Genomic DNA, 17,876 nt, shown 5'->3' on the forward strand with positions numbered 1-17,876 from the left:
GTGCTCCGCTTCAGTGGATACTGCCGAAGAGCTCCCAAGTGGCTGGCTGCACCAGTTGACACTCCCCTGAGCAGTGTAGGAGAGTCTCAGAGGGTCACTTGGCATTTTCCATCATTTTCATTTTAGCCATTTTTGCAGGTGTGCGCAATGCTCTTTTTATAACCAACACATTATTTTTCTCTTCTTTTTCTGGAGAGGGAACCCAGCTTTTCTAGGCCCTCCACCCTTTGGGCAGGAGGAACCGGGTGTGGGGCAGGCGGAAGCCATCTCTGGGTGCTTGGTCTGCTGGGGCCTAACCACAGGAGGCAGATAGATTGACGCTATGCCAAGCAGAAGGACTTATCAGGCACCTTTTGCCTTTCCTCATCTCTGCTGGTTCAAATCCTGCTCGCCCCGCAAGGGCAGATTGGAATTTACCTTCTCCAGAAAGCCTGGGGTGACCCTTTCCCCTCACTCCTCCGCCTTTCGCCAGCGTTTGTCTTGACATTGGCGGACCAGGAATGTATGACACTGGGAAAATCATTAACCTCTCTGGGCCTATTTCCTCATCTGGGGAACATCTGCACTTGAGCAACATAAGTCTAAGGTCCCTATCTGATTTGATGTTTTGCGACCCTTCTAAGGCGCAGAGCGCGAAAGAACAGAAACAGAAGTGTGCGTTCAAGTAGGTGCGCCGGGGTGTCACTCGTGTAAAAACCTATGCTTTGAAGGTTCTCGTGTGCCTCGGCCTGCAGGTCTCGCTCAGAGCTGTGTCTTTGAACATCCACCCCACGATGCTGGGGTGGCTTGACGCACTTCTGTGCAAATCTGTTCACTCGCAGCCCTACCCCTCGCCCGAGCCGGAGAAAACCCTAGGATGTGTCCTTCCGGGTTTTGTGTCGAATCTGCGGCGGCGACCCGGCGCCGCGTCGTGGGGTGGGGAATGTGCGGCAGCACGCGCGCCGCGGCGTTTACGCGGCGATTTCATCATGCTCCGGGCCTGGCCGCGCGCGCCGCTTCCGTCGCCACCCTCTCTAGACCGCCCAGGGCCGCCGGCTCATGCCCTCTCCGCGTCCAGCGCTGCTTAGAGGTGCTCGCGCCGCTCTACTGCTGCTGCTGCCGCCCCGGCTCTTAGCCCGGCCCTCGCTCCCGCCCCGCCGACCCCTCAGCGCGCCCTCCTGCGCCCCGATCTCCTTCCCCGCCGCCTCCCGGAGCAGCATGGACGGCGCGGGGGCTGAGGAGGTGCTGGCACCTCTCAGGCTAGCAGTGCGCCAGCAGGTACCGGTGTTTTGCGCCCTCTGCTAAGCCTTCGGCTCTTCTTCCAGGGCCCTCTTCTGGCTATCCTTCCCTCCTCCCCGAGGAACTGTCCTCCTCTTCGGTTACCCCTTTCTTTCCATTCATCCTCTGGCGTCTTCTTCGCCTCCCCCACTTTGGTCCCAAGTCCCCCGTTCGTCAGCCACCTCATCTCCTGCGGACCTCCGTCCTCCTCTCTGTTTGGATGACTCCCTGGAACCCCTCCGACTTCCTGCGTCCCTCTCCTCAGGCTCTGTTCTCCCTTCCCCATTCTGTCACAGCCCGCGTCTCCTCTGTTTCCAGTGGGGCTGGGATCTGTGACCCTTTGGTTCTCCTCGCCTCCTAACTGAATAACCTTCAGTTTTCCAGGCTCTGCTGTACTCTTTGTGCACCTTGGGTGGAAAGCTTCCTAATACTTTCCGTGGTCAATGATGAGCCGAAAAACTGCCGGTTCTTTCATCTTACGGCCAGGCCCTTTAATCTTCAGGACGCTTTGAATAGTGTTTCCTCCTTAACATCTTCCTTCATTCAGTGCTTAGTTTAGCCGAATGATTGGCTGAGAAAACAGAGTTGAAACGTGGATGTGGGGAGGTGTCGAACTTCTTCTATTAATGCTGTGAACTCATCATCCTTTGCTCGTGTCATCTTTTCTGGCTTCTGAACAGGCCATTTGGAACCAGTGAGCTCTCAGATCGTAAACCTGGGAAACTAAATGTTGCGGAGTTACTTGGTGAAGTCAGCCATCCTTAGTATGGAATATTTTGAAATTTGATTTTCCCGAAGGTGAGGGAAGGTTTCATGGGCTGGAGGGCTTGGTGATTTAATGTAGACCTCCTTTACCTAGGGCACTGCCATAGAGATTAGAATTTAGAGATGGCGAGGAAAAGATTATTTCAGATGATTCCCATATCCAATTAGGGAGAGCCAGAAGCTTGCAGTAGGACCCCGGAGATCGATGACCTAGTAGTAAACACCAAACGGGTTTCTCCTGCATGGGCGCCTGATGCAATAATTTGCCTTAGCTACAGAGGGTGGAACCCTCTCTCGGAAATAATTCATTGGGGCATAGCTGCCGCAAATTCAGCCACTTTGCCATCTGTCCTCTTCACTGGTTTGAGCCTGACTGATTTTAATAAATAGCCTTTCATTTTGAAATATCACCACGGGCTTAACTTTTTTCTTCATGATTGGTGTCAGAACACAGATTGTATATTCTCTGTCTCCCTCCACCCACCTTCCACTCCACAAATAAAATTAGGTGTGGTTCCTTTGTCTTTTCTTAACTTGCCTTTTTTTTTTTTTTTTAAATATCCTTCCCTTTAGAAGGGCGCATACAACTAATTTGGGGGAAAAAAAACCACACCCAAACCCCTCCCTCTGCCACGTTAGCCTGGAACTGCAGTGAAAATCATCCATTGGTAGTTAAGACTGGATCAAGTTAACTAAAGTAAACTTTGATCGCGGCAGCTTTCCGATGCTGTTACTGCCTTGTGTACTGTTTATATTGTCTTGATTATTAATTGTTTTGTACTTTAAGATATTTTCCGAATATGTGAGTTAGTTGATTTAAGTTAGTTTGGATATTTTTTCTAATTTTCCAGGAACATACATATATCAGTTAGTTAATTGTGTGAATTATTGAGTCCGATGTCAGCTGAAAGATAATTTAAAGAGGATCTAATTTTACCCATTTTTTGTTTATGGGGAAGTGAGACACACTGTCACCCCTATCCATTTTGGATAATTCCATTGTGAAGTGCAATTGAAAACCTTTCCGGAGTGGGATTTTTACTTAACGACTGGTCTTGTTAGTAGCACATTTCATAGAAATTTGTTAATCTGGAAAATGAATGAGTGAGTTTGGTCACTTTAAGAAAACAGTGGTTACTATTTGTGGCCAATAATAACCTTTGGGGAAATTTTAGAATCTGAGAAAACGCGTATCTTTTGCTGTGAGCTTGGCAGCTTCACAGTCCTTAAAGATATTTGTGATGAGATGAGTGGTGATATTAACAAACGTGGATTTTTTTTTTTTTGGATAGTAGTTGGATAATCTGCATAACTCAGTGAACCAATATTTTTCCAGGTGACCAGTGCATGATATGAAATCAGGTATTGGTGAAAGAGCCATTCAAAGCTTAAGATACATTAATAGATTTATTCTAACAGTACAAAAAATTCATTGCTATAGTTTCTGAGTTAGAAATAACCTTGAAGAAAGTAACACTTGTCAGAGTTTTGAGGTAGTATCAAAGAATATCCACAATTATGCGAAACGGCTTTTAAAATTATTTTTCCTTTTCCACCTGTGTATGTCTTTCTTCATATACTTTAACCAGAACGTCATATTGCAAAAGAAGCAGACTTTCCACATTGGTCTTCTAGGTTATTTCACAGATTACGGTTACCAAAATAATAAGTGCTAAACTCGAAATTTAAAAACCCACAAGGAAACGAGCCACCTTGAGTGACACTCAGGGGAAATGATAATAGAATTAGATTCTCCAAAAGTATTAGAATAATCACATACTTTTAAAATGCTTAAGATAATTTTTTAAAATAGAAGGAGGACTCAAAAACATGAGCAAAGAACAAGAGACTACCAAAAACAATCATGCAGTGTGAAAATGAACCACATATTGTATGGAAATGGATCACTGAAATTAAAAACTCTGTTGGGTGCCCAAGGGCTCTATCAATTTAACAACTTTAATTACTCAGCTGAAAGTTTTTCATCCTATATAGGTAATATTTTGTTTGTTTTCTCAGATGATCTAGTTCACCATATTACTATAAATATGGAATTAGTATAGGTTGTTGGAAGTTAATAAAATAATTCAGAAATATTAGCAAGGAAAAAATTCCAACTATAAAGAGAAAGGCAAAGGAAGATGAGCCAGCAGTGACTGAGAAGAATGATCAGAGAAGTGGGAGGAAAACTGAATAATATTTTTTTGTTTTTTGTAAGCGAGAGGAGAGAGATTTAAGAGGGTGGTCAATTTATTGGTTCTTCTGTGTTCTCAGTACAGATCTTGCTCTTTCTTACTTTTTAATCAATGCTTTTCTCCCCTCCTTTTTCTCCCCTCTATACCCAAAGGAAAAAATTCACCCTGTGAGCAGTTATTTGTTAACTTGCCTGTATGTTCTTCTAGATTATAAATGAAGAGGGCAGAGACCTTCATTCATAATGACCACTCGCATAATAAACATTTGAATTGCATAATTCTTTTTTTTTTTTTTTTCATTTTGAGACGGAGTCTCACTTTGTCGCCCAGGCTGGAGTGCAGTGAAGTACGTGATCTTAGCTCACTGCAACCTGTGCCTTCCGGGTTCAAGTGATTCTCCTGCCTCAGCCTCCCGAGTGGCTGGGATTACAGGCGCCCACCACCACGGCTGGCTGATTTGTGTATGTTTAGTAGTGATGGGGTATCACCATGTTGGCCAGAATGATCTGAAACTCCTGACCTCAGGTGGTGAAGAGGGCCTTCCAAAGTGCTGGCATTACAGGCGTGAGCCACCACACTTGACCTGAATTGTATCATTCTTACATAGACTTTTTAAAAGGCATGCTTAAAAACACATTTCTAACATTTCTTGACTTCTGAAACCAATCCTGAATATAAATTCTTTTTTTTGGCTAGGGAGATCTTGTGCGAAAACTCAAAGAAGATAAAGCACCCCAAGTAGATGTAGACAAAGCAGTGGCTGAGCTCAAAGCCCGCAAGAGGGTTCTGGAAGCAAAGGTGAGTCCTGGGATGCTAAAATAGGAACGTAAGTAGGTATAGGATTGTTCATCTTTAATTTCTTTGGATGGGAGAGACCTAGAAAAGTTTCTGAACAAGTATCATTTGGTTTATCTGTTTATCCATAATGCCTTCTTCTCCTTTCCCTCTACCTGGTAGACTCCTCATCCTTTCAAAATGCAACTCAAAATGTCAACTTTTTAATAACGCCTTCCTGACCCTGCAAATTCTGGACTCAATACGCTGCATGAATTTCCATGGAAAGGACTGTGCTCTTCTTTACGACTTCTCTTATGTCTGGAAATAATGATTTTTGTTTGTTTGTTTTAAGGAAAAAGTCTGTTTATTTGATACCTGCTCCCAGACCTTTCAAACAATAGATCTCCCATCACCAAACTTAAGTTGTTTGGGGTTTTAAATTAATCATTTTGTTGTAGCAATCCACTAACAATTCAAATATTGCTTATATTGCTTATCAGTATCTACATCGAAGTAAACTTAGTCTTTTTTTTTTTTTGAGACGGAGTCTCACTCTGTTGCCCAGGCTGGAGTGCAATGGTGCGATCTCAGCTCACTGCAACCTCTGCCTCCCAGGTTCAAGTGGTTCTCCTGCCTCAGCCTCCCAAATAGCTGGGATTACAGGTGCCCGCCACCACACCCAGCTAATTTTTGTATTTTAGTAGAGACAGTGTTTTGCCATGTTGGCCAGGCTGGACTTGAACTCCTGACATCAGGTGATCCACCACTTCAGCCTCCCAAAGTACTGGAATTACAGGCATGAGCCACCGCACCTGGCCAAGCTTAGTCTTGTAATCTTGGAAATGATCATATATTTTCCTAAATGATGAAGTAAAGGTATCTTTTATATTACTCAAAGGGAAAAAAAGACCTGTGGCTTCTATTGTTTTTAACCTGTCAAAATCTTGTCTGTTTGATAAATTTTATATTTAATTCTGGTGAGGAATAAACTAAATTCAGATACATAAGTTCAGATTCCCACCCACCCCTCCAATCACTCACTTTTTATTTAATGTCTAACAGGAGCTGGCATTACAGCCCAAAGATGATATTGTAGACCGAGCAAAAATGGAAGATACCCTGAAGAGGAGGTTTTTCTATGATCAAGCTTTTGCTATTTATGGAGGTAAGGGATTAACGACAAAAAGAACTGTTGTGTTGTTAGTGGCTCTAATATTATACTTAAATCGAGAACATGGCTTGCCTGTTGGTGTCTGCTTGTATCAGGCCACAAAGCAGGGGATAGATGTTTTGCTTTTGTTTGCTTGGAGTCACCATTTGGTGTAATACCTGTTATTTTTCCCCACTGTATTTATTCTTGGAGAGCACTATTTTCCATTAGGATGTAGGGAATTGTTGGAGGCCCATGTATGCATTTGATGTGTCTGTGTACTCATGTACTCTTTTTAAAATGCAGTGTGACTGAGGAGCGACAGAGGGCCATTATAGTACTGGCTAACTATACTGTGACCCTTCACACAGGGGCGGTGATAAAACAGTCCTTAGTTTATTCTTTATGGTCATCTGCCAGGAGAAAGCATTCGTCCCAGGGATGTAGATCAATCACTCTGAATGCCGTATGAAGGTATATAGGCAAATGCAATTCACTGATGAAATGTAAAACTGTATTTTTCATAGTCAGTAGATTATTACAACAACGTTAGACATATAGTACTTTGCCACTGAAAGTTGACTTGAGTTTGGCTAAGCAGATCTGTAAATGTTTACCCTTTTGAGGTTAAATAGTGCCTCAAATACCCAGGAATAAAGTAGAGAATTGGATGCTAAAATTATAGCTCATTGTTATCAGATGTTGTGAGAAATTATTTTCTAATTTTTATGGCAGAAAACTATAATCTGTTTTTTCATTCTGTTTCTTGTATAAGGGGAACTTTTGTTGTAGATTTTGGGCTAGTCCTGCTTGAAATTAGGGAATAAATAGGAAATTAGTAAATGGTGTAAGAGCTTTTTTATTTTACTTCCATCAGCTAGCTGAAAGTAAGGCTCTTCAGTATTGAGGGATTTGCATTGTTGACTTGAATACACTTTTAGGGAGTATGTGAAGTCTTGTAGGTATCAGTTTCTCATGTCTCCTTGCCTTCATTTGTTCAGAGTAACAAAGTAAAGTACATGTTTTCGTCTCATATTCTATAGGTGTTAGTGGTCTGTATGACTTTGGGCCAGTTGGCTGTGCTTTGAAGAACAATATTATTCAGACCTGGAGGCAGCACTTTATCCAAGAGGAACAGATCCTGGAGATCGATTGCACCATGCTCACCCCTGAGCCAGTTTTAAAGTGAGATCCTACTTTGGAGTGGGGGGAATCCTACTTTAAATAAAACAACTTATTAAATTATTTAATATGCTTATCTAAATAACTTCCTGATTATAAAGAACTACTCATGTTCATGTAGAAAATCTGGAAAATATGGAAAAGCAAACATATACCTTCTGCTCACAGATAGCCATGTTAAGATGATTGTGTTTGTCCTTCCAATCTGTTTTTTCTGTATGTCCCTATGTATTTCAGTGTTAGCAGTACACTGCTTATTTTCATGTAATATAGATTAATACATACTCATGTCATTAACTATTCATCTAAAGCATTTTTAATGACAGCATAGTATTGTTTTATGGAAGTACCATAATATGTTAGTTTGTGCCATATTGAAAGCATTAAGGTGTTTCTCATTTTTGACTGCACTGAATATCTTGATAGATGGATTTTTGGGTGTATCCTTGATTATTTCCTTAATACAAGTTTTTAGAAGTTCTGAGCAAAGGTATATTTGTAGAGATTTTCAGTTAAATACTATTTGTATTGAAATTTCAATGCAGAAACTTAGATTATTCCTACCAACATTATTGAAAGTAGGGCAGAATTTTTTTTTTTTTTTGAGACGGAGTCTCGCTCTGTCGCCCAGGCTGGAGTGCAGTGGCTTGATCTCGGCTCACTGCAAGCTCCACCTGCCGGGTTCACGCCATTCTCCTGCCTCAGCCTCCCAAGTAGTTGGGACTACAGGCATCCGCCACCACGTCTGGCCAATTTTTTTTGTATTTTTATTAGAGACGGGGTTTTACTGTGTTAGCCGGGGTGGTCTTGATCTCCTGACCTAGTGATCCGCCCGCCTTGGCCTCCCAAAGTAGGGCAGAATTTCAGAATGTGAAACTCAAAGAGGAATTCTTGTCATTTTGTAACTCGTCATTATTCATTTAAGGTTGCCTGGTGGAGAGCTGATTTTTACTATTGGCATTCGTTAGGTTCTCTTAATAATTTCAGCCAGTTAAGATGAGGAATTCTGGCTGATGGCTCTATAAGATCAAGACTACCTATCCTTTTAGCTACTTGTTCCACCAATAGGAACTTTGTAGAGATAATACCAATGTCAGTACAGGTTTCAGTGGCAGGAACCACTTTCTTAAGGTTCAATGTCTATACTGAACTGCCATGAATTTTTAACTAGTCAAATTCCCAATGATTTTGACCTTTGTTTAGATCACTAATAATAATGGCATAGGCATGGGTTAATTGATCCTGAAGAATAGTACAGACTTTATGACAACTTGTAGAAAAGAATTGTCTTTTTATTGTGTAGTTAATGTGTTTTTTCTTATGGGAAGGAAGAATGTGGGAGAGGGTGAAAAATAGATTTGAGGAAGAATTTTCTCTGGCATGCATTACCATCTGTCATGGATACATCATTACTATAGATGTGGGAGCTTCCATCTTTGAGATACACAGATATAAACACTGATGGGGAATTATAAGGTAATATCTAGGTGTAATTTGTATGAGAATGACGAATTGAGTTGGCGTTTGTTAATTTAGGACCTCTGGCCATGTAGACAAATTTGCTGACTTCATGGTGAAAGATGTAAAAAATGGAGAATGTTTTCGGGCTGACCATCTATTAAAAGGTGAGGTTCTTCATCTCCTTCAGGTAGGATTGATCAAAATAAAAGGTTTAAACTTTCTCTCAGATGTTCTCCATTAAATGTTTTATTGAGGCATAACATTCAAAGAGTAAAGTGCACAGATCTTAAGTATATAAATCAAGTCCCTTATTTTTTAAAAAAGTTTTGTGTAGATTAATTAGTTACATACAGATGATTTTTCTAATTAGCAAATGAATCAAGACAATACCATGACTACTGCTGTAAAATCAACCATGGGATTCATGTAAATTAAGAACTTTATCCATGGATTTACTTTTTAATTGTCCAGCATTGAAACTGAAAAGTGCATTGTCCTTTTTCCCGTTGATTATCATATGTCAACACTGTTCTTACAGCTCATTTACAGAAATTGATGTCTGATAAGAAGTGTTCTGTCGAAAAGAAATCAGAGATGGAAAGTGTTTTGGCCCAGGTGAGTACTCTAGAGATGTTATCAGAGTAACCTAGGTGGTCGCTGTCCTTCTTCCAGTGTTTAATGATTGTTGCATTTCCCATTATGCTGACCCTGGCCACACTGTAAAGAAGCAGAGGTTAATTCTGTCCTTTATAGCATCTCTTTTTTTGCAGTTTTATTTTCTTCTCTCTTTTGTGACTAACCCTTTATTTCAGCCAAAACTAACAAGTTAGTGTAAATAGGCATTAAATTTGTCTGTCCTTGGAAACTGCTTTTCTGGATTTAATAGCTAAAACCACAGGAGTGACTGATGATGGGTAGTGTTCAGCACTGGTGTGGAGATTTCAGGGCAGATAACTTGATGAGCACTTTCTCACTAGCTGTTTGATCTGCCTCTGCTTGGACCCTGATTTTGTGCTGTTATTCTTAGAACCTCATCAGCAGGTCCCTACTTTTCTGTCCTTGCTTTTCTCAGTTTGCCTGTAGTTCTAAAGTTTTATAATTTGTATATTTAAGCTGACAAATTTTAGATAAGACAACAAAGAGACCACAGAGATAATTTATTCTGACCTTTTGCCAATTGCAGGAATACTTTCTATATTAGAAGTAGTTCTTATCCTTTATTTGAGTCACAGACCACCCTAAGAATATGATCAAAACTGCACGTCTCCCTGGGAAGATGCATGTGCTCAGGTATATATGTTGCTAGTGTCTCACCTCATCTATCGGCTGTTCCATTTAGGCAAAGTACGTTTCTCCAACACCATGTTTACTCATGAGGTCTACTGAGGCTCACTTCTTAAATTTTATTTACTTCCTTGGGTGAAAAACAAACAAAAAACCAGTACAGTGATTAAACCTATTTTCTTTACACAGATCTCTGTCTCTCTCTGTGTCTGAATATAGAACTCCCTAATTTGTTGTGTTTTTCTCATGGGAATTACTGGATACTTTTCCACTGTTCTAATTTTTTTTTTAGCATGCTTATTTTTCTCTGTGATAGTTAACTTTCCAACATAGCTAAAATAATTTCTTCTTCATTTACATTGAAAACTCTCTTAATTTGGCTGTTGAATCATCTGCTGATTTATTTTGATCCTTGTGGAGTATAATTTTATCCCTTGCTTGAAGCTCATTGTTTTAGTACAGTTATTGATGGTTTAGAAAATTATTTCTTATATTTTGATGCTGTTGAAGCCACCTGTTCATCTCATTTTCTTTTCCAAAGGCATGCCCTTTATTAGAAAAAATGGAAAGTGCCTCTAAGTATCCCTAAAATTTTCCATTCAGAATTTTAGATTTACTGAGGTTTTGTGTATATATATGTTTTTGACCTTAACAGTATCATTCATTTCCAAGTACGTTGTCAGAGTTGGGAAGTAACTAGTTGATTTGACAAGTCAATTTATTGTTTGAGCATTGGCCTTCTCTTTTATTTCAGATCCGTGTTCTAGGAGAGCAATTTGTTTTTTGATTTGCCATATCAGATACATGTACAGCTGTCAATATAATCTTCAATGAAAAGTTAGGGACCCATGGGAAATGGTGTAGCACTCAGAAATGGCCCTGGTGGATTCACTGGCTGAAAGCCCATCTGTTGCTTAAGCACAGAATAGCGTTTTCTGCACCTTAGTGTCTGACTCCTTTTCAGCTTTATGAAGCACGATTGTTTCTTTAAAGGTCCTGATTCACCTTCTGTGGTAGGAAGACCTCTACTCCTATTATGTGGATTTAACAGCTCAGAACGAATTCTTTTGTTTCTCGTCTCTGTTTTTGCTGGCCCATCTCTGGATGTTCCAGTTTTAAAAATCATTTTTAACTTGTTTATGAAAAATTCAAAACATACGAAATTTTATATGTTAAATAAAAACGTAATAAACAATTACGTACCTATCCCCGTGCTTCACTGTTAAATTTTTTTGTATCTATTCCCCTCTCACTTTACTGACTTCTTTCCCCTAATTTTTTGTGTGTGGTAGGGTGGGGACAGAGTCCCACTCTGTAGCACAGGCTGGAGTGCAGGGGCATGAACGTGGCTCACTGCAGCCACGACCTCCTGAGCTCAAGCGATCCTCCTGTCTGGACCTCCCAAAGGGCTAGGTTTACAGATGTGAGCCATGGTGCCCAGCCTGAATTTTTTTGAAGCAGATCTCAAACATTATTTTATTATACCTGTAAATTTTTCATTATCTATCTCTAAAAGAGAAAAATCCTTTAAAAATAAAGGCTTTTTAAATGATTTAAAAATCTTTTTCAATCCTCTTACCTTGGGAAATGTTAATAATTTAGTATCAAATATTTAATCAGTGTTCATGTTTTCTAGGCTGTCTTAAATATTTCCAGTTTTTAAAATTTGAATTGGGATCCAGATAAAGTCTGTACTTTGTGATTGGTTGATATGTTTCTTAAATCTCTTCCAATCTATATGGCCTTCCCTCATTCCCTTTTTTCCCAGCATTTTCATTAAAATTTTTTTCAAGAAGCTGAGTCATTTGTTCCTTATTGTTTTCTACTGGAATTTGGTCTGGATTTGGCTAATTATGTTATTGTAGTGAGGTTACACATGTTCATCTTTTTCTGTATTAGATTTAGAGGCTTGACCAGGTATTTTTGGCAAGACATTTGATTAAGTGGTGTTATGGCCTCCTGTCCAGAGGTACATAGTACCTGGTCAGCTCTTCTGTGGGCTGTGGCCATTGATGTCCATTGTTTAGGTGCATTAACTGATGAGGGGGTTTCAAAATGGTGATTTTTGTCATTCTGTTATATATATATTTTTTAGCTAGACTATTTCTGTATGGAAAAACTTTTTCTATCAACTATTTGATTTCTCTGAGACACCATTTATAAAGAAAAGTGAGAAAAAGTGCTTAATCCATTCTCCCACCCATTGTCTTTTTTAACCTGTTTTCCATTAGTTGGTTCCCTAACATCCTTCAGAAATTCACGAGTTCCTGCCTGCCTTTTCCTTTTTTCCTCCTGCTGTTGTGAACTTTAGATTCAAATATTTGATATTCAGTCAGTTGCATTTATCTTATTGATGGTGAAATTGTCCAGTCTTTGGTGACTAGGAGTTCTCTGCTGAGTCCTTTTGACACAGCCCTAGTAGTCTCTGAAAACTTCCTTTAATATGACAAGATATTGCCATCTCATCTTGTACATTTCCTGTCCCAGACTTGGAATCAGACATTTCTCCAAAGAGCCCTGGTACTTACTAGTGGGGATGGTATTGATCACTAATTATAGACCTTGTCAGTGATCTGAGCTAGGAAATTGGTATTTTTTAAAAGATAAAATTTTCGTGAGTTAATGTAGATACTTAATAGTTTACTTAAAGTTAGGTTTATGGGGTTTTTACTATGTTAATCTTAAATCTCTCTCCTTCATGTAAACCTCACCAATAATCCCACTTCTCAGTAACAAAACATAACTATTGACATGCCTTATCGCCCACTGTATATGTTAACAGTCTCAGAATGACAGTACCCACACCACCATCGGCAATATAAATGTTGAAAACAGTTAAAAACATTTTTATTCTTTTCTTTAGGGATATGCCAGCAGTGTGTAGTCTTACAGTCTGATAACTGTATTTAAAGTCACTTGGAGTCATTCTCTCTCTGTGGTTATGTCATCAGCTAGATATGCAGTTAGTGCATGTATTTCATTTTATTTTCAGTATTCAGGGTTTCATTTTTAAAAAGTTGTATTATAATCATATAGCACAATAGCAAAGACTTGGAACCAATCCAAATGTCCATCAGTGATAGACTAGATTAAGAAAATATGGCACATATATACCATGGAATACTATGCAGCCATAAAAAGGATGAATTCACGTCCTTTGCAGGGATATGGATGAAGCTGGAAGCCATCATTCTCAGCAAACTATCACAAGGACAGAAAACCAAACACTGCATGTTCTCACGCATAGGTGGGAATTGAACAATGAGAACACTTGGACACAGGGTGGGGGACATCACACACCTGTCAGGGGGTGGGGTGGTGGGGGAGGGATAGCATTTGGAGAAATACCTAATGTGAATGACGAGTTGATGGGTGCAGCAAACCAACATGGCGCATGTATACCTATGTATCAAACCTGCACGTTGTGCACATGTACCCTAGAACTTAAAGTATAATTTAAAAAAATTAAAATTTGTTTTATAATCATATAAAGCATTTTTTATACCTCTAAAGGCAAATCTAAAAAACAAGGTATATTTAAGTAGTCTACTATCTCTCTTCCCTTCACCTTCCCTGCTTCCTGAGGAGTTTTTAACTTGAAACAACTGCCTTTTTAAAAAAAAATAGAATATAAACAAAGACATAGATACTTGTATGCCCCCCTTTCTAAATAAATGGTTGCATTCCATATACACTTTTCTCCATGGTGGTTTTCTTCACATAACAAAATATTTCAGAGATTGGTCCCTCATAGTATATAGAGATTGCCTCCTTCCATTTTATAGCTACATAATTCTGCATTGTGTGGATATATTTTATATAACCAGTTGTCCACTGCTGGACATTTGGGTTATTTCCCATCTTTAACGTTACAGATAGTGCTGCATCGAATAATCTTGTGCTTATATATTTTCATGTTTTTGCTATTGTGTTTTTGGGATAGATGCCTGGAAATGGGATTGCTGGGTCAAAGGATACATACAAATGTAATTTTGTCAGATATTGCCAGATTCCCTTTCCCAGGGGTTTTGATTTCTATCTATATTGGCGGAATCTTTTTCCTCCTGATTTCTTTTTAAATTATGCCTTTTATTGGAAAACACTATATATTCTTGAATTACCTGGGAAATAGATGTTCCTCAGGCTCTTTGACTTTCTGCTGTAGTAGGACCAGCTTATATTTACGGTACCCGTGTCTTGAAGGTCACTGGAACAGTTTCCTCATTGATCCAGCCTCTTGGGTAATTGTATAATGTTATCTTGTGGATTCCCCCTAGAAATTCTGTAGAAATAGAGTCTAGAAGGCTTAGTGTTTTAAATCGCGTGTTCAAACCTGGAACATGTGGTTAGTGTGAGTGAGTTGCCTTTTTATGGAGTGGAAATACCATTGGATTTATGAGGGGAGCAAACATAATTGCTCTTTATCGAGTAGGTATTATATACCAGGTCCTGCCTGTGCTAAGTACTTTACATGTTTTTAATCTTCATAATAGTCTTACATAGTGAGGTAGATGCTGTTCTCCCCTGTTCTTAGAGAGGTTACGTAAGACTTAATCTGTAGTCACACAACCCATAAGTGGCATAGAGTTGGAAGATACACCCAGGTCTTTCTGAACTCAAAGCTTCAGTTCTTATGGCCATTAATTGATTTATTGAATTACTTTGTTTCTATTAGGAGACTTTTAAGTTTTAAATATTGCTTACTATTAGATGGTTTGTCATAGCCACTTGAAATTCTTGAATTGGAGGTCATACATCATTTTACAGGATTTGGCATTGATGATCAATGTATAGAATGTGCAATACACTGGAAAATGCTGAGGTTAATAAGATACAGCTTCTATCTTCTAGGAGCTTAATATCTTAGCTCCTAAGGGAAAGTTCAGTGCACATTTAATTACTCAATTGAGGAGAGGGTGGTGGCTATTAATAGTATATTTGCTTGACTGGATCTTTAAAATACAGAGAAATGCAGAAATGCACCTTAAGTGTGTTCAGAGTAGTAAAATTCAGCTTTGTAAACTTATTTATGTAATTTCAGATTCTTGCCAACTAATAACTGTTATAATTGAATAAGAGGTATTTTGCTTTATCTTTCATTTTGAAACAGTGACTATATGAGTTTTAGGTCCCAGAAAGATATTTTGTTTCTCTCTTGATAAATGGAAAGTGTGTAAATTGGTTATGGGCTTTTTATTTTTATTTTTATTTATTTATTTTTTTTGAGACGGAGTCTCAGTTGCCCAGGCTGGAGTGCAGTGGCGCGATCTCGGCTCACTGCAAGCTCCACCTCCTGGGTTCACCCCATTCTCCTGCCTCAGCCTCCCAAGTAGCTGGGACTACAGGTGCCCGCCACCACGCCTGGCTAATTTTTTTTTTTTTTTTTTTTTTTGTATTTTTAGTAGGGATGGGATTTCACTGTGTTAGCCAGGATGGTCTTGATCTCCTGACCTCATGATCCACCCGTCTCGGCCTCCCAAAGTGCTAGGATTACAGCTGTGAGCCACAGCACCCGGCTGGTTATGGTTTTAATGTGGGTGTTCTGAAGGTTAGGTTAATTGTGATGTTCCTGAATTTTGTGTGAGTTGTAACAGTGGATTGCTAGGGTTTTATATAATACTTTATATCTTATGCCTTGTTTTCTTTGTCTTTTACACTAATTTCTTTATATGTCCTTTAGCTTGATAACTATGGACAGCAAGAACTTACGGATCTTTTTGTGAACTATAATGTAAAATCTCCCATTACTGGAAATGACCTATCCCCTCCAGTATCTTTTAACTTAATGTTCAAGACTTTCATTGGGCCTGGAGGAAACATGCCTGGGTGTGTATCACTTATTGTTTACCTGTTTATGTAATGAAGTTTTTAAAATTGCTTATAGTAAAAGGTAAATATCAATGTTATGAAGGAAAAACTTTTAAAAAGTGATATACAGAACTACAGATGAATATATTATGGAGAAATAATAGCAGAAATAAGTCTTACTTTAAAAAAGTTCTTTCTGAATATAATTTCTGTTTTGGTATATATGTTTTTTTTTTTTTTTTTTTTTTGAGACGGAGTCTCACGCTGTTGCCCAGGCTGGAGTGCAGTGGCGCGATCTCGGCTCACTGCAAGCTCCGCCTCCCGGGTTCCCGCCATTCTCCTGCCTCAGCCTCCTGAGTAGCTGGGACTACAGGCGCCCGCCACCGCGCCCGGCTAATTTTTTGTATTTTTAGTAGAGACGGGGTTTCACTGTGGTCTCGATCTCCTGACCTTGTGATCCGCCCGCCTCTGCCTCCCAAAGTGCTGGGATTACAGGCTTGAGCCACCGCGCCCGGCCTATATGTTTTTTTTTTGCCATAAAATAGATATAAAATCTCTGATTACTATATCTTCTAGTTATAGCTGCATAGGGCAGAAGGGACAGTTGAAGAATGGTTTTGAAAGCCATTGAACTTATTGCTGAAGGATACTTTAGAAACCATTTAGTTTAGCCTGACACTGTCCAATGGAACTTTCTGCAGTGACGGAAATGTTCTGTAATCTGTGTTGTCCAGTGTGATTAGCTACCAGCCACATTTGGCTCTTGAGCACTCGTAATGGGTCAAGTTCTTCTGAGGCACTGAATTTTAAAATTTATTTCATCTTAATTGAAATTTAAATAGACATGTGACTAGTGGCCTACCATATTGGACAGCATAGGTGTAGCCTGTTGATTTGAAAGATGTGCTTTTCACAGATAAAGAATATCTGGTTAGTTTACAGTATGATCCAGAATTGGAATCTTTATCTTCTGATTCCTTGTCCACTGTTTAACAGACTTAGCCAATGTTCCCTTTCATAGCTTTAGATATTTTTCTTATGTTACGGTAAGAGAGTAGGTTTTTGCTACATGAGCTAGATAGATCATGTTTCCCAGAGGAGGGACTGAAGAATAAGAAAAATTAATTGTGACAAAATGTGTCACAGTTAATTATTCTAATGAGACATCAGGTTGATTTGGAATATTTCATGGAAAGAGGCCGGTGGCAAGCCTTTCATTTTGGCCATATGTACAGAGAGTCATAAAACGAGACATAACCCGTGACCCAGACGTTCCATTTCTGGGAACTGATCTAAGGAAATAATTCAGAAGGAAAGGAAACTATACTTACAAGCAGTATGTAAACTAAAAGTAGAAATAACCTATTCAGTAATTTGAGAGTGGTTAAACAAATTATAGTAAAGTGGATTAGTTTAGTATAATATTCTGCCACTATTAATGTGAGAAATTTGTGCTATTATTTAGAAAGTGGAAAAGTATAAAATAAATAATACATAATTTTATACATAGTAACTGTAAATATGCACGTAAACTTTACTTACATTTGGATTAAATCTGGAAAGGGCCATAAAAATCAAAAGAGTTCGTCTGTTAAGTAAGAAGAGAGTACAATTTTAGGGTTTTTACCCCTTGGTTTTGAAGTTATTTTAGTAAAATACTTATTTTGAAGTAGGCCATTGGGAGCACTTCCTTAGTGGATGTTTTGCACAGGATATTTCCTAGGAAATTGAGAGGGCAGTGGCTTTAATAGTGTATTTGCTTGACTATATCTTTAAAATACAGAGAAATGTGCAAGCCTCTGGTTGAAAATATAAAATACTGCAGAGAATAAAATGATTTGAAAAACATTGAAAATTACCTGGCTTGGTGAGGTGATAGTTAGTGATAAGTGAGTGCTGATGTTAAATGTGAGCCCATACTGATTTCTTTTTAGCCCCTCAGTTAAGTTTTAATATGTGGGTTAACAGGGCTAAACATAGGCGTAGGTATTATTTTC

General features: G+C 39.1%; 1 protein-coding gene across 2 annotated transcripts in view; it reads left to right on the forward strand.

Moving 5' to 3' along the window:
• Positions 1-986: 986 nt before the first annotated feature.
• Positions 987-17,876, forward strand: part of GARS1 (glycyl-tRNA synthetase 1) — a 40,264-nt gene continuing 23,374 nt past the window's right edge. Inside the window, exons 1-7 of one of the 2 annotated variants that reach the window (XM_071094994.1) lie at positions 987-1,257; positions 4,914-5,015; positions 6,057-6,159; positions 7,188-7,329; positions 8,863-8,951; positions 9,326-9,402; positions 15,752-15,897. In XM_071094994.1, coding sequence (XP_070951095.1) covers positions 1,039-1,257; positions 4,914-5,015; positions 6,057-6,159; positions 7,188-7,329; positions 8,863-8,951; positions 9,326-9,402; positions 15,752-15,897 — 878 coding nt within the window. In that variant the 5' untranslated portion in view covers positions 987-1,038. Of the gene's footprint in view, positions 1,258-2,034; positions 2,056-4,913; positions 5,016-6,056; positions 6,160-7,187; positions 7,330-8,862; positions 8,952-9,325; positions 9,403-15,751; positions 15,898-17,876 lie in introns of those variants that run through there. The other variant, XM_071094995.1, reaches the window with a different exon arrangement.

The sequence above is a fragment of the Macaca nemestrina genome, chromosome 4, assembly GCF_043159975.1.
Source record: "Macaca nemestrina isolate mMacNem1 chromosome 4, mMacNem.hap1, whole genome shotgun sequence".
NCBI lineage: Eukaryota > Metazoa > Chordata > Mammalia > Primates > Cercopithecidae > Macaca > Macaca nemestrina.